The 14,336-nt window shown below is 37.1% G+C and overlaps 1 protein-coding gene across 8 annotated transcripts in view; it reads right to left on the bottom strand.

Annotated features, from left to right (window-relative positions):
- ARNT (aryl hydrocarbon receptor nuclear translocator) overlaps positions 1–14,336 on the bottom strand; it is a 62,935-nt gene that overhangs the window by 9,641 nt on the left and 38,958 nt on the right. For all 8 annotated transcript variants that reach the window (XM_070607115.1, XM_008514937.2, XM_070607117.1 and 5 more), the window contains 8 exons: positions 13,064–13,277; positions 10,163–10,376; positions 8,870–8,972; positions 7,292–7,357; positions 6,801–6,886; positions 4,653–4,729; positions 3,629–3,763; positions 1,496–1,570 (listed from right to left, as the gene is read on the bottom strand). In XM_070607115.1, coding sequence (XP_070463216.1) covers positions 1,496–1,570; positions 3,629–3,763; positions 4,653–4,729; positions 6,801–6,886; positions 7,292–7,357; positions 8,870–8,972; positions 10,163–10,376; positions 13,064–13,277 — 970 coding nt within the window. The remainder of the gene's footprint in view (positions 1–1,495; positions 1,571–3,628; positions 3,764–4,652; positions 4,730–6,800; positions 6,887–7,291; positions 7,358–8,869; positions 8,973–10,162; positions 10,377–13,063; positions 13,278–14,336) is intronic.

Below are 14,336 nucleotides of genomic sequence, written 5' to 3'. Positions count from 1 at the left end.
AAAATGGCACATTCTAAATATATATATAGGGGCCAGCCTCATGGCTGAGTGGTTAAGTTCGCGTGCTCCACTTTGGAGGTCCAGGGTTTCACTGGTTCGGATCCTGGGTGCAGACATGGCACTGTTCGTCAGGCCACACTGAGGCAGCATCCCACATGCCACAACTAGAGTGACCCACAACTAAAATATAAACTATATACTGGGGGGATTTGGGGAAGAAAAAGCAGGGAAAAAAAGAAGATTGGCAACAGTTGTTATCTCAGGTGCCAATCTTTAAAAAAATTAAAAATTAAAATAAATATATATATATAAAACTTTTACAAATGAAGTGTGAAACAAAGCACTGTAGTAACCAAAATGGGGGGATAAAGTGGGAAAACAAGCTTTGTTGAAAATAACTAAATTTATGTAATGAAAAGCAAGCAAAAAAAAAAATCCATCTAGACTTAAGAAACATCAAAATCTGGAAATCAGCAATTACGTAAGTGGTTGTTGACCGCACATTAAAAAGCACCTTTACTTATGTACTCTAAAGTCATAGCAGCAACTGATGTCAGAATAATAACCTTGAGATTATGTAGAGTATATATGAGCCATTAAAGCTGTTTTGAAATAGCCATTTCCCAGAAGTAATAAAATGACACTCTGTGGCCAAAAGCATCAGAACTATAAATTTCATGAGTTTAAAATATCCTGTACAATATCTTGTCACACTGCCAACGGTCTACGTCCTTAGCTTTCAATGGTTTCAACAGAAGTCAGAATAGTTTTTCTGAGACAACACACACACAAAATATGATTCTCCTGTGAGCTACAGCTGAGTGGATGGAAGTGGTGATGCTGAGGACTTAGGACACAGGGAGAGACTTTTCACTGCCATTGTCTGATTTCCTCTACAAGTTGGGCTATGTGCTTTAAATGCATTACCTTATTTACTCTTCCCAAGTGTCTTCTAAAGTACCATCATTATAACCATTGTATCAGTACGGACACCTGTGAGGCTTAAAGAGGAAAATTAACTAGTCTAACATAAAGGAAGAACTGCTAGCTAAAGCCAAGTCTGTCCTGAAATTAAACTCACCAGACACTTTCAGGATTTACGGCCTGAAAATTATAATTAAGAGTCAGCTTAAAATTAAGAATCAACTCTCACCTATCTATAAAAGAACTGTGAAATGAGCTTTTCTACTACTATCCACAGTTCAGTGAAGCCTAGAATATTTTAAATACTTTAAAGACAGCCCCTTGGATACAGCTAGTTGGACACAAAACAGTGAGCAGCCAAAGCCAAACGAAAGTACCTTGGACATTATCCATAGCTTCAAAGTACTGGTCCTTTTCTGTTCCTTAAAAATACAGGTTAAGTACTAAAGAATGTAAAACGTAGTGTCTGCCACAGTACTCAATCAGTGGTCAATAAGTATTTGTGGAATGAATGTGCTAATAGATACTAGATAAAAATATTATTTTGACCCAAACTAGGGAAAAAAGTTACCTGTTGGAAGCTGTCTCTTAGAAGCTGCTGGTCTTCAGGGTGACAGAATTCTACAATATTCTTTCCTAAGAGTTCCTAAAAGCGAAAAAGAAGAGTAAGATTGACACTTCTATGATCATCTAACTTTCCTGGCCCATCAGCCGAGGACTTGGACTTTATTTCTCCTGTCTTTACCCTAGGATTATAGATAAGTGTGGAGGTAAAAAAAAAAAGAAAAAAGAAAAGAAATAAAAGAAGATGCAATCTGCTAAGCAACTGGCATGTAGAGCATTTTTCTTTTTCAGAATATAATACATTTATTTTAAATAACTGCATTTTTCACATATTTGAGGTATAATTTACATATATATAATTCACTCATTCTAAGTGAACAATTTGATGATCTCTATTTATTTGAACAGTTGTGCAACTATTACTACAACCCAGTTTTAGAACATGTCCACTGCTCTGCAAAGTTCTCCTGTGCCTGTTTGTAGTCAATCCCTGCTCCCAACCCCCTAGCCAACCATTGATCTGCTTTCTGCTTCTTTAGTATTGCCTTTTCTAGAAATTTCATATAAATGGAATCATATACAATATGCAGCCTTTTGGACCTGTCTTCTTTCATTTAACATAATATTCTTGAAGTTCATCTATGGTGTTGCATGTATCAATGGTATATTCCTTTTCATTGCTCAGCAGTATTCTCATATGAATATACCAGTTTGTGTATCCATTCACTAGTTCATGGACATTTAGACTATTTCTACTTTTGGGCCATTATGAGTAATACAGCTATGAACATTTGTATATAAATCTTTGTGTGAACATATATTTTCATTTCTCTTGGATAAACACCTAGGAGAATTGCTAGGTTGTATGGTAAGTTATATATTTAACTTTTTAGGAAACTGCCAAAATGTTTTTCCAAAGTGGCTATACCATTTTACATGTCTGCCAACAATGTATGAAGGTTTCAGTTTCTCCACATTCTTGCTAACACTTTTTGATTACAGCCATTCTAGTGGGCATATATTGGTATCTCATTGTGGTTTTAATTTGCACTTTCCTAATGACTAATAATGATGAGCATCTTTTTCTTTGCCATTCATATTTCTTCTTTGGTGAAATGTCTATTCAAATCTTGTGCCCCTTTTTACTGGCTGTTTATCTTAGTGAGTTATAAGAGTTCTTTATATATTCTGGACACAAATTCTTTTTCAGATATATGATTTGCGAATATTTTCTCCCAGTGTGTGGCTGGTCTTTTCACTTTCTTAATACCGTCCTTTTAAGAGGCAAATTTTGATGCAATCCAATTTACCATTTTTTTCTTTTGTAAATCATGCTTTTAGTGTCATATAAGAAATCTTTGTCTAATTCAAGATCACAAAGATTTTCTCCAAGAAGTTTTATAACTTTAGCTCTTTCATATTCACATCTTTAAGTTGATTTTTGGGTATGGTGTGAGTTAAGAGTCTAAATTCTTTTTTTCTTTTTTTTTCATATGGATATCCAATTTTTCCATCACCATTTGTTGGAAAGACTTCTTTTCCCCACTGAACGGTCTTGGCATCTTTGTTGAAAATCAATTGACCATAAATGTGAGCAGAGACTCTATTCTGGTCTACTGATCATGTATCTATCTTTACACCAATACCACGCTGTCTTCATAATAACAGCTTCATAAGAGGTATTGAATCAAGTAGCATTAAGTCCTCTAACGTTCTTCTTCTTCTTCAAGACCTGTTTTTCACTAACTTCTTCACACAGCCAGAGCCAGAAGTCCCTCCTGGCCATTATAGTTTTGAAAGTTTATACGATGACTTATTTCTCAACTTGGGTATAGTTACCCAGTCTGCTGAATGAGCAATCTAAATAAAATCTGCATTAACATCAATAATAAAAATAAATAAATATTTGTACCTGCTGTTCCCACTTAATTTCACAAGCCATATTTTTCTAGATCAGATGATAACCTTAGCAGGAAGCTGAGAATAAATTTAGCTATTGATAGAATAAGATCATCTCCTTTTCTGAGCTGGGGCTGACATGTTTTGGCTATCTCTGGAATTACATGATTAAATAATCTCAGCAGAGCCACAGGAAAACAGAGGCCTAAGTATCAGTGGTGTAACAGCTCCAGCTCTTCACCTGTGGTTGGTAGCCAACAGTAGCCACACAGCGGTGATCTACAAAAGTGAAGATTCCCTCAATGTTGTGTCGAGAGATGAACTCTGTTGGTTGACAAACATTACTCATATCTGTACAGTTGGGAGAACTAGTTACCTGAAAGAAAAGAGATAAAAATGAGATTAAAAAGACACCATTCTTTACAGATGTATTTCCTATTTCCTCATGGTCATTTGTACAGACATGAGGTTCCCAGTTTTAAGAATTTCTAGCGGGGAGGGCAAAAGGGGAGATTAGGCTCACATGTGAGGGGATGGACTATAACTAGTTTTTGGGTGGTGAACATGATGTAATCTACACAGAATTTGAAATATATTATGATGTACATCTGAAAGCTATATAATGTTATAATCCAATGTTACTGCAATTAAAAAAAAATAAAATTTAAAAAAAAGAATTTTTGAACTTTCACATCTCATCTGGAAAAGAAAAAATGAAAATCACAATCAGAGAAGGCATGAGATCTAGCCGCACTCCTACACATGTACTCTTTACCAACTTTGTAAAGAAAGATGAAAATTCATTCAACCCAAAACCCACCTACTTTCATTTACCTACACTATGTTCATTGTTCAGATTGGAAAATTATAGCGCCAAGTAACCACGAAACTTATCTATTTTTATGAGAAAAATCAAAATAATTTCACTTCTCTATTGTTAGTCATGTAATGATAAAATGAAAAGATCTCTCTTCTTTTGCATAGGAGCAAAAGAAATTAGTTGGAAATAGAAAAGTCAGCCCTGTAAAGGTAAAAATATGAAAGATAACCAGAAAAGATCTGCCTCCCTCTCATCCTCTTCAGCTTCTGCTAAATCCAAGAGAAGTAATGTTAACCACAAATGCCATATTCCTTCAAATATTTGCAATTTTATACAATTCTTCACTTGTACTCAGAGAATAAAAGAAAAGTAACACAAACAAGTCCTGAAGGAGATTTGTTCTCATTGAAAAGGGATGATATGGGTGTGGAAAATTCACACTTGCCTGCAGTCTGCCAATGGCCACTAGGCAAAACTTGCTCCCCTGGCCAGCCTCTGGGTCATCATCTGGGAGGGAGACACCTTCAGGAAGGTGAAGTTAAAAGGTTAAATAGGGATCTCAAACTGAACTGCCTTAAAAAATCAGGTAGGTAAATATTTAAAATACATGTAAGTATGAAGAGGCTAGGTACAAAACAATAGAGAGTGCTAAAAGATAAAAATAAAAGTAAATAACTACATAGAATTTACCATACATGCCAGGTACTGTTTTAAGTATTTTTATATATATTAATTCATATATTTTACCCATATCAATTGTGATAAAGTACAGAGTACAGGTCCCACCTGAAGTATTCTAAAAAACTATGCTGGCCAAACTAAACACACGTGAAGACAGCCATTCATTCTATGACTATATCATAGGCAGAGAACAGACATCGTGCCCAACCTGTGACTTTTTTTTGTTTTCCCCCTCCCCAAAGCCCCAGTAAATAGTTGTATATATCCTAGTTGTAAGTCATTCTAGTTCTTCTAGGCCCCCACCACAGCATGGCAACTGACAAACGGGTGGTGTGGTTACATGACCAGGAAGTGAACCCGGGCCACCAAAGCAGTTAGTGCAGAACTTAAATCACTAGACCATCAGGGCTGGTTGTACCAGTGACTTTTAAAATAAGCAAACCACCAAAATTTAAATTAAATCAAACACCAATCGTTATTTATGTCCTTTGGAAAAGAGGGAAGCTAATGTTTCAATGTTTTATGAGGAAAGGGAAGAAGACTGTATTTTCTCTCTACTCTTTGCATAGTTACCTTCTTTTTACCAAGAAAACTATTACTTCCTTGAGAACTATAAAGAAGTATGAGGAGGCCGGTCCCGTGGCCGAGTGGTTAAGTTCGTGCACTCCGCCTTTGGCGACCCGGGGTTTCACCGGTTCAGATCCTGGGCGCGGACATGGTAACACTCATCAGGCCACATTGAGGTGGCGTCCCACATGCCACAACTAAGAGGACCCACAACTAAAAATATACAACTATGTACTGGGGGGATTGGGGGAGAAAAAGCAGGGGGGAAGAAAAAGGACAGAAAAAAGAAGATCAGCAACAGTTGTTAGCTCAGGTGCCAATCTTAAAAATAAAAAAAGTATGAAAGACCATGTATTCCTTAAGTATATGGTTTATACAGTATATAAACTAAAAAGTGCAAATGTCATTACTGCTTAAAATTAACTTTCCTTGATTATATTTAAGTACCATTTATTGGGTACCTACCATATGCCAGACACTGGCCTGGGTACTTTTCTTACATTAAATCTAATCCTTACAATAATTCCATATGGGCTGTATTATACAAATTATAAATGAGAAAACTGAGGTTTTTTAAATAAAGAGCAAGCAACTTAACACAAAGTTATACTGCTAGTAAAAAACAATGCCAGAATTAAATGCAGGTTTTTCCAAATCCAAAGTTTAATTTCTTACCAAAATACACCATTACACCATCTTGCCTCTCTTTTCTCCTAGTTTCTGTCTCCCTGCACCACCCCCCACTTCCCAGTCATACCCATCCAGCAGAGAATAAAGTTGCTAACATTTGTAAATTCTGACAAACCAGTTTAAAAGGCTTATCTTCGCACCCCAATCACCTTTCTCACATTCCCTGTTTGACGTCAAGTTCTAGTAAAGCTAATTTGCTCACAACCTGAATTAAAGCCTTTGCAGAGAATATCCCCTTTATAAGTCACTACAGTTAAGCCATTTCCCTCTTCTCCCTCAAAGTCTTGCTCCTACTTTAGAAAGCTTGCTTAAATTAACCACCTTCAGTGCCAACTGTTTCTTTGCACACAAATACCTGGTGTAGAACACAGTATTCAGTATACATTATCATGAATTTGCACATTTAAAAACTACATTCTGTGACACAGCCAACATGGAATCATTTTTAAGTCTGAGTAATCCATATCCATCTCCCCAACTGGAATATAAGCTCCATAAGGGAAGGGAAGGAGTCTGCTTTTTCTTTCCTATTTTCTTACAATTTATACCAAAGTACGCTGCATATACCAGGTACACGATAAACGTTAGCTAACTTTCTCTGATCCTGTGAGGAATCTGCTGCACCAAGGGAGAAATCACTATCCAACTTCCATACCTGCTGGGGGCCATGCTTTGATGTAGCCTGTGCAGTGGACCACTACGAAGTGAGGTTCCCCATCCTTCACAGAGCCAAGTCCATTCCTAGAAGAATTACAAGCGTAAGGAGAAAACCTACCCAGTACCACTTAAAAGGCAATGCTGGCTTACCACCTTTAACTTTAGGCTCCTGGGTGTTTAGAAAACAAGATAACTGTACTTGGACCTTTCCCACCCAAAAGTGACCACCATATTTTTCTCCCTTGCCAAAGTAATGCAAATAAAAGGTACTGCAAGAGGAAGAAAGTAGGTAAAGTGACAAGGCAACTTCCTTAAACAGGATGAGCAAAAGAAGCTTTAGAAAATACTGCCAGGAAAAAAAAGTAACTGGGAGGTGAGGGATGAGAGCGAGGGTTGCTCAAGGAAGTACTACAGTAAAATAGTCGAAGAAGTGACGATCTTCACAGGAACTTGGCCATCCCTTTGGTTTTTCAGTGCCTAGGATCTCACCTGCATCTGTTCCTCACAAAGCTCAGTCTGTTCATGGAGACTGGGTCCACAGAGCTATTGCCACACCTGTTTCAATGAACAGAGAGATTAAAAGCAATTAAGCTGCGCTATTAAAGTACTTATCTGTTAACTGCCAGATGATAGACTCTGGATACAACTAGACAAAGAAAACTGGTAACAATGCTCCTAACAAGGAGGGATGGAGAAGTCAAGTTTGGTATTTCTAAAACTTATGACTGTCCTAGAATTTGAAGTCAAAATGTTCCACATGCTCTTCAAATGCAGAGATTCTCTACATTAGGGATCAATATGCTTTTTCTCTAAAAGACTAGACAGTAAGTATTTTCAGCTTTGTGGGCCACACAATCTGTTCCAACTAGTCAACTCTGCCATTATAGCATGAAAGCAGCCACAGACAATATGTAAACAAATGGGGATGGCTATGTTTCAATAAAACCTTATTTACAAATAAAGAATTGTGGTTTGCTGACTCCAGCTCTATACTGTAAGCCAATCTATTTGCTACATTTTCTTACTATTTATCTTTCTCCTGCATATATCTTTGCGTTAGCCATGTCCACATATTGGGACACTCTCTCCCATCCTCTCTACTTTCCCTCTCGTTTAAAATAAAAATAATAGACAAAACTTACATAGAATTTAATATGTGCCATGTACTATTCTAAGCATCTTTACATATATTTATTCATCTTATCCTCACAACTTTATAAGCTTGATATTAATATAACTCCCAATATTAGAAGATGAAATCAAAACATAAAGTAGTGATTTAATCTGCTCAAAGTCTCAGAAGATAGGAAGTGGCAAATCAGTAGTCTAGGTCTAGAAGCTACTCTAAACTACTAAGCCACGTAATATTCAATTTTGTAACTCTCCCAGGAAACCTTTCATAATGTCCTACTCATTATTTATAATAATCATCTTGTCAGTACAATGTAGTCAATTTTCATTATACAACCTGAACTTATTTTGTGATTTTAAGAGATGTCATTTCTACCTGTGTAGAAAGTACCACAGAAAGTATCCTTTCTTCAGAATTCTAAAATATACAGTATATAATTTATAAACACTAAATACTAACCAAAAGATATAAGAAAGTCTCAAATTTCCACAAAAAATCAATGCCAAAATGGTCTGAGTATATGGATGTTGTCTTGTGATATACTGGGAAAAAATACAGGGTTTGGGGTCTGATTATGGATTAAAATAAAATCCTGTATCAGACATTATCTATGTAATCCTAGGAGGTTAATTTCTTTGCATCTGTTTTTTTCATCAGCAAAACAGTAACTATGAATTCTACCCTATAGGGCAGTTGGGGGAAATGAGATAACAGACATAAAGCACCTATCACAATGTCTGGCATAGGAGGCATTCAGTAAATGTTACTTCCTTTATCAAACACTTGATTCTGTGTTACAACCCATGTGGGTCTTGAGAGTTAAATTTACTCCAACTGGAGCTTGGATTTAAAAGTTTAACTCCTCTGACCAGACATCAAACCCTCAGCTCTTAATCCTTCCTATGTCACATCACAATCCACAGCCTGGCACCCACCTCATGCGGCAAATAAACGATCTCCTTGAGCCCATACACATCCTCATGGAAGACTGCTGACCTTCCTTTTTCACTGTTCCAGTCTTCAGATCAAGGATACGCCCTGAAGAAGAATGTGAAGAGCAGTCTAGAGTGCATGCTTGTGTGTGGTGAAGAGGGGGGAGAGGTACTTGAGGCAAAGATAAGTAACCACCCTGTTCATGCGCTCCAATCTCCTTGCTTATAACAAAATATGCCAAGCAGGGGATGGATTTTTGTCAAGCCTAAAATGCCTCAATTCCTACCAATGAATCTTACTCTTAAATTCAAAGGCAGCACTGAAAATAACCTTGCGCAAGGGAAGGCACGAGTGGAAAGTAATGTTGGCAAGCAAGACGCAAGGCTATATTCTTGGGTCTAATTATTTTTATACACATGCATGTAAACACACACACACACAGAGTGAACATCATTGGTTTAAAAACAAATAATCTCATATGCTATAGGAACACACATCTATCTGAAGCCAAAACTGTTCTTCCCTTTATTATATAGAAATCAAAGGCAACTTTTGGGGAAAAGAAGAACTAGAAAAACGAAATCCATAAAAACATAAAAGAGGGGGAAACTAAATAACAACTTTCATATGACCGTAATGGACTTTTTGTCATTTTATTTTAATTACCAGTTTTGGTCTGCTTCCACTTTAAAATTTTTTCCAGAGTTGCTTAGGAGCAGATGTGACTTGTTTCCTTTAGCCAAACTCTGACAAAAGGACTGAAGAACATTAAAATAGAGGGGCAAAAAAAAATCAAAAACAAAAACAAGACAGAAAAATAGTACAGATACAAAAAAAAAAAAAACGAAGGAAAGAAACTTTACACTGACTGACAACTACTCCCCTCTAAAATAAAAATCTACTCTCATAGAACCCGGTACAAAGCCAAAACCAAGCACAAGCATGTAGGAAAAATACCACGTAATTACCCACACAAATGAGACAGAAACATGGATAATTTAATTCTTTTAGAATGGAAAAAGTTTATTGTAGGTTTGTCTTTTACTATCTACACTAATATTAAGATTAAAGTAAACTTTTATATGAGCATTGTCACTAAGGAAACATTTTCTAAGGATGAACTACAAAGTGTATTATCTGAATGTGGATAAAAAGAACTGATTATATTCATTAAAGGAGGAAATTCTAGAAGCCCTGTCAGATTCAATGAACAAATTTAAGAGCTAAAACAACTCATCTGTCTCAGAAAAAAAAAGAAGGAAGGAATTCCCATTTTCCATCCACATAACTCATACCTGTCAGGGCATTTTCCGAAGTGGAAAGCTGCTCACGAAGTTTGTCCACATCATCCGGGTGCACCTGATCATAGAGTGTGCTACCAAACCATTCAGATTGTGGCTGGTTCAAAACAGGGGTCACTGAGTCAGAGACATATACCACCCGGCCTGTCTCACATGAAACAATAAACAGAAAGCCATCTGCTGCCTCCAAGATCAAATGTTTCAGCTCCTGCCCAAGGAAGAGAATAAAAGTTAATACTGAACTCTGAAAAACCACATAGTATTATTCATGGAAAGAAGTAAGACTCTTCAGGCCACATGTATCTCTCCATAAGCAGTTGCTGGCTCCTGCCTGATCCAAAGCTACAGCTTTGCACTCTAAATGTAATTACGTTCACTAACAAGACAGTTTTTTCCAATAGATATTTCCTCAATGTCTCTATGTCAGTATCCACCTCCTCCTCTTTACCTCATGACTCAAGATGGGGAATAAAAAGGCTTATCATTAACAATAATTGAGTTCTTGATCTCACCCCCTCTGGTCTCTTTTTAAGATGTGTTCTACAAATATTCCCATTTTTTCTCTTTCCCTTCAGATCTATTAATATGTTCAAGTTTTTTCAAGTCCACACAAATCTTCCCTCAACTTTGCCCAACTCATCTCTCTTTTTAAGTCCCAAGCCTATACTAAGAGTAATGTTATAGTCACTGGCTCTATTCTCTTATCTTTCATTTATTTCTCAATCCCCCTGCAATCTTCACTCTAAACCACTGCATTCCTGTTTTTTTCAGGTTACTAATGTCTTCCTTACTCCCAATTCAAGTCCCCTTTCCTGGGTCTTTATCATTTTACTCAATCTCTCTGCAGAATATGACAACATTGTCCATTTTATCCTTTAACTTTTATTTTCCCCTAGCTTCTACGACACCACACTCCAACTTCTGCATCCTTCCTAAATGTCTCTTCTCTGCTTCAGGCTCCCTTTCCTCTGTTTAAGTCTTAAGGTAGGCATTTCTAAGGTTCTATCTTAAGTTCTCGTCTCGACTTATACCATCCTCTCTCCCTGAGAAATCATATTCACTCCCTCTCACTATGAAAAGATACCCAAGTCTACATCTCTAGACTTGCCTAATTTTTTTTTCCTGAGCTTTAAGCAGACCTGAATTCCAAGTTATCTGTTAAACATTTCCAAATAGATGTTCTACCAGAAACTGAATTTCAGTATCTCAAAACTTGTCGTTATCTCCCCCCTAAAAAACAATACTCTGTGCTCTTCCAGTATTCCCTTTCTCACTTAACAGTATCACCTTCCTCTCAGGCTACAAATCTCAAAATCTAACTACTCTCTCCCACACTCCAGTGATAACTCAGCTTTATCAATTCTATTTTCCAATACTATGTCACTGTCATAGTCATCTTATGCCAAGACTAATGAAGTGGTTTCCCTGCTTTCACTCTCTCCAATTGACGCTTAAAATGCTATCACATCTACTAATACATTTTTGATGGCTCCTCATTGCCTAAAAATTAAAACCTAAATTATTTAACATAACACCTAAATATTCCATCATCAGGTCCAAGCCTAGCTTCCTATTATCTCCCAAGGCATGCTCAACTATCTAATTTTCCTTGAATAACCCAATCATTCTCACTAGGCTTTTGCTCAAATTATTCCCAATATTTACAAGATTCTCCCCTATTCTTTGTTTCCATATTTGCACTTATAAAGAATTTACTATTGCACCTCTATTATAGAACTGATTCTGTGTTTATATCATGATTTATTTATTTACATGTCTGTTTCCATCAGTGACTATCTCTTACTATTCTTTATATTTCTCTCAGCACAAAGCACCTAGTTATCCCACAAAAGGTGTATAACTGGAGTCTGTTGAATCAATATCTGCATGTGTACTGTTAGGACAAATTGATTAACTATTTCAACGTACACATATACAAAATCTGTGCTCTCTGTGCTTTCATATAGACCATCCTATTTGGAAAATTCTTCTTACTGCTTTCCTCCAAACCACATTCCTTCCTTCCTTCTTATCTTTTGAATAAAAGGGTGGTATTACAGGTCAATTTTTTTCTTCCTTATACTTCCTGTATTTTCCAAGTTTTCTTCAATAACCATGTGTTATTTTTAATAATCAAAACAGAGCATGGCTTCCTTACTCTTAGAAGTGTTTGCTGATCATTCTCACTCAGGCCTGGACACTCTATTCACTTCAGCCATCCTTCCAATATATATCTATCTAGTCCCATATAAACTAAGTTTTTAAAAAGGCATTTCTTCTCTGTATGCATTTTATCATTTTCACTTATGTGTGCATCCTGCCACTCACATATTCATATTCAGACTGAGTTTCTGAAAGGCTGGAAATGTTTTTGTCTTTTCTATATTTCTCATAGTGCCTCAAATGTAACAGACCACATCTCTAAGCAACAATGACTGCCTGTTAGACTCCTTTTATCACTAAAACTGGAAACTGCTTCAGGAATAAGAAATAGATTTCTTTCATCTTCTATAACCCTAAAGCCAACGAAGAAAAGCGGCTCCATGGACATAGCCATCTCTTCTCCCTGTGATTCCAGTCTTCTTCTTTCACCTTGTAGGCTGTATTCATGAGTGAAGTTCTAAAATACCTATAAGCTTGCTAGATAGTTTTCACAAGCCTTCTCTACTTCTCATTGTTCCAATGCTAATAAATGTTATAGACAGGGATCAAAATTCACTTTTCCATAGTCAGAATTTTTCCTTAAGAAATGAATTCTTGTCTTTTAAACAATCTACAGACTCAGCTCTGCTTTGACTCCCAATATAATGCACTATTCAGAATTATGGTCATTACTCCAAAAAGATTAAAACTTTCAACAGATTCTAGACTCTCTGAGCTGTACATCCCAGAGACCTGATCAGTGAGGAAGGATGGTTTGTAGGTGCCATCAGTGGATGTGTTGCCAGTTCCTCGCAAGGACTTCATATGAGAAACCGCCATGCGTAAGATGGTTAGCTTGTCTGGTTTTCGAGCCAGGGCACTACAGGTGGGTACCATGTCTGAGAGTTCTGTGATGTAGGCTGTCATCTTGTTCCGTCGCCGCCGTTCAATTTCACTATGATTTTCCCTGCATGGAGAGAGAGAGGAGAAACCCCATGCAGGTGGTCATATCTGGCCATTTGGGAGCAGAGAGACTGATATTGATACCAACTGAGCTGCTAAAGAAATGTGGTATTTAGATTTAGGGATGCTTAAGTCTCAGAAGTTAGAGGAAGGTTTGCCAACCTTCTCATGCAGAACAAGCATGGAATAGAAACTAACAAGGCAGACAGAGAATAAGCAGATCCCAGCAATTCCCTCTATCTCCTGAAACTTCACTTCCTATGTGAATTACTACTCCCTCAGAACAAAAGATATTTTAAGAAATGATAGTCTTAAAAAATGTTGATTTAGGGGCTGGCCCAGTGGTGCAGTGGTTAAGTTCACACATTCTGCTTCGGCAGCCCGAGGTTCGCCAGTTCAGATCCCAGGTGCAAACCTATGCACCGCTTGTCAAGCTATGCTGCGTCAGGCAACCTACACGTAAAGTAGAGGAAGACAGGCACAGATGTTAGCTCAGGGCCAGTCTTCCTCAGCAAAAGAGAGGAGAATTGGTGGCAGATGTTAGCTCAGGGCTAATCATTCTCAAAAAAAAAAAAAAATGTTGATTTTATTCACTTAAGTTCCTGAAAGACAAATAATAGCTTGGCTGGGGCTCTGTGTTTACTAATTCAACTTTTTAAAGGCTGAAAACATAAAATATCCAATTTTTTCCAACACAATTATGTTGGTCAACAGCTGATACAAGAATTGATGGTATAGATTCACTTGGTTTATAAAATGTTGTTCTAAGCCTCTCTCTTATTCTCAACACCACGAGGCAGAACTGGAAGATTCTAAAGTTTTATTTGTCCCACTAGTGCACAAAGTTATATCTGCTCCATCTGAGTGTGGTGCCAGTGCACTGAGCTCAAGAGATTATAAGATACCATTTACCAGAGGTCCCTTATGGGTCCCCAGTTTGGGACAAAGTGAATTGGAGAGTGGAATTGAAATGGGGAGGAAGATGTGTAAAGGCCTGAAACAGACAATGTGGATCTCACCAGGGTAAGTAGATCACATCTCCAATACTGACTTCCTCAAAATC

This window comes from Equus przewalskii, unplaced genomic scaffold (assembly GCF_037783145.1).
Source record: "Equus przewalskii isolate Varuska unplaced genomic scaffold, EquPr2 ChrUn-10, whole genome shotgun sequence".
Classification (NCBI taxonomy): Eukaryota; Metazoa; Chordata; class Mammalia; order Perissodactyla; family Equidae; genus Equus; species Equus przewalskii.
This window is presented reverse-complemented; position numbering and strand designations above follow the sequence as displayed.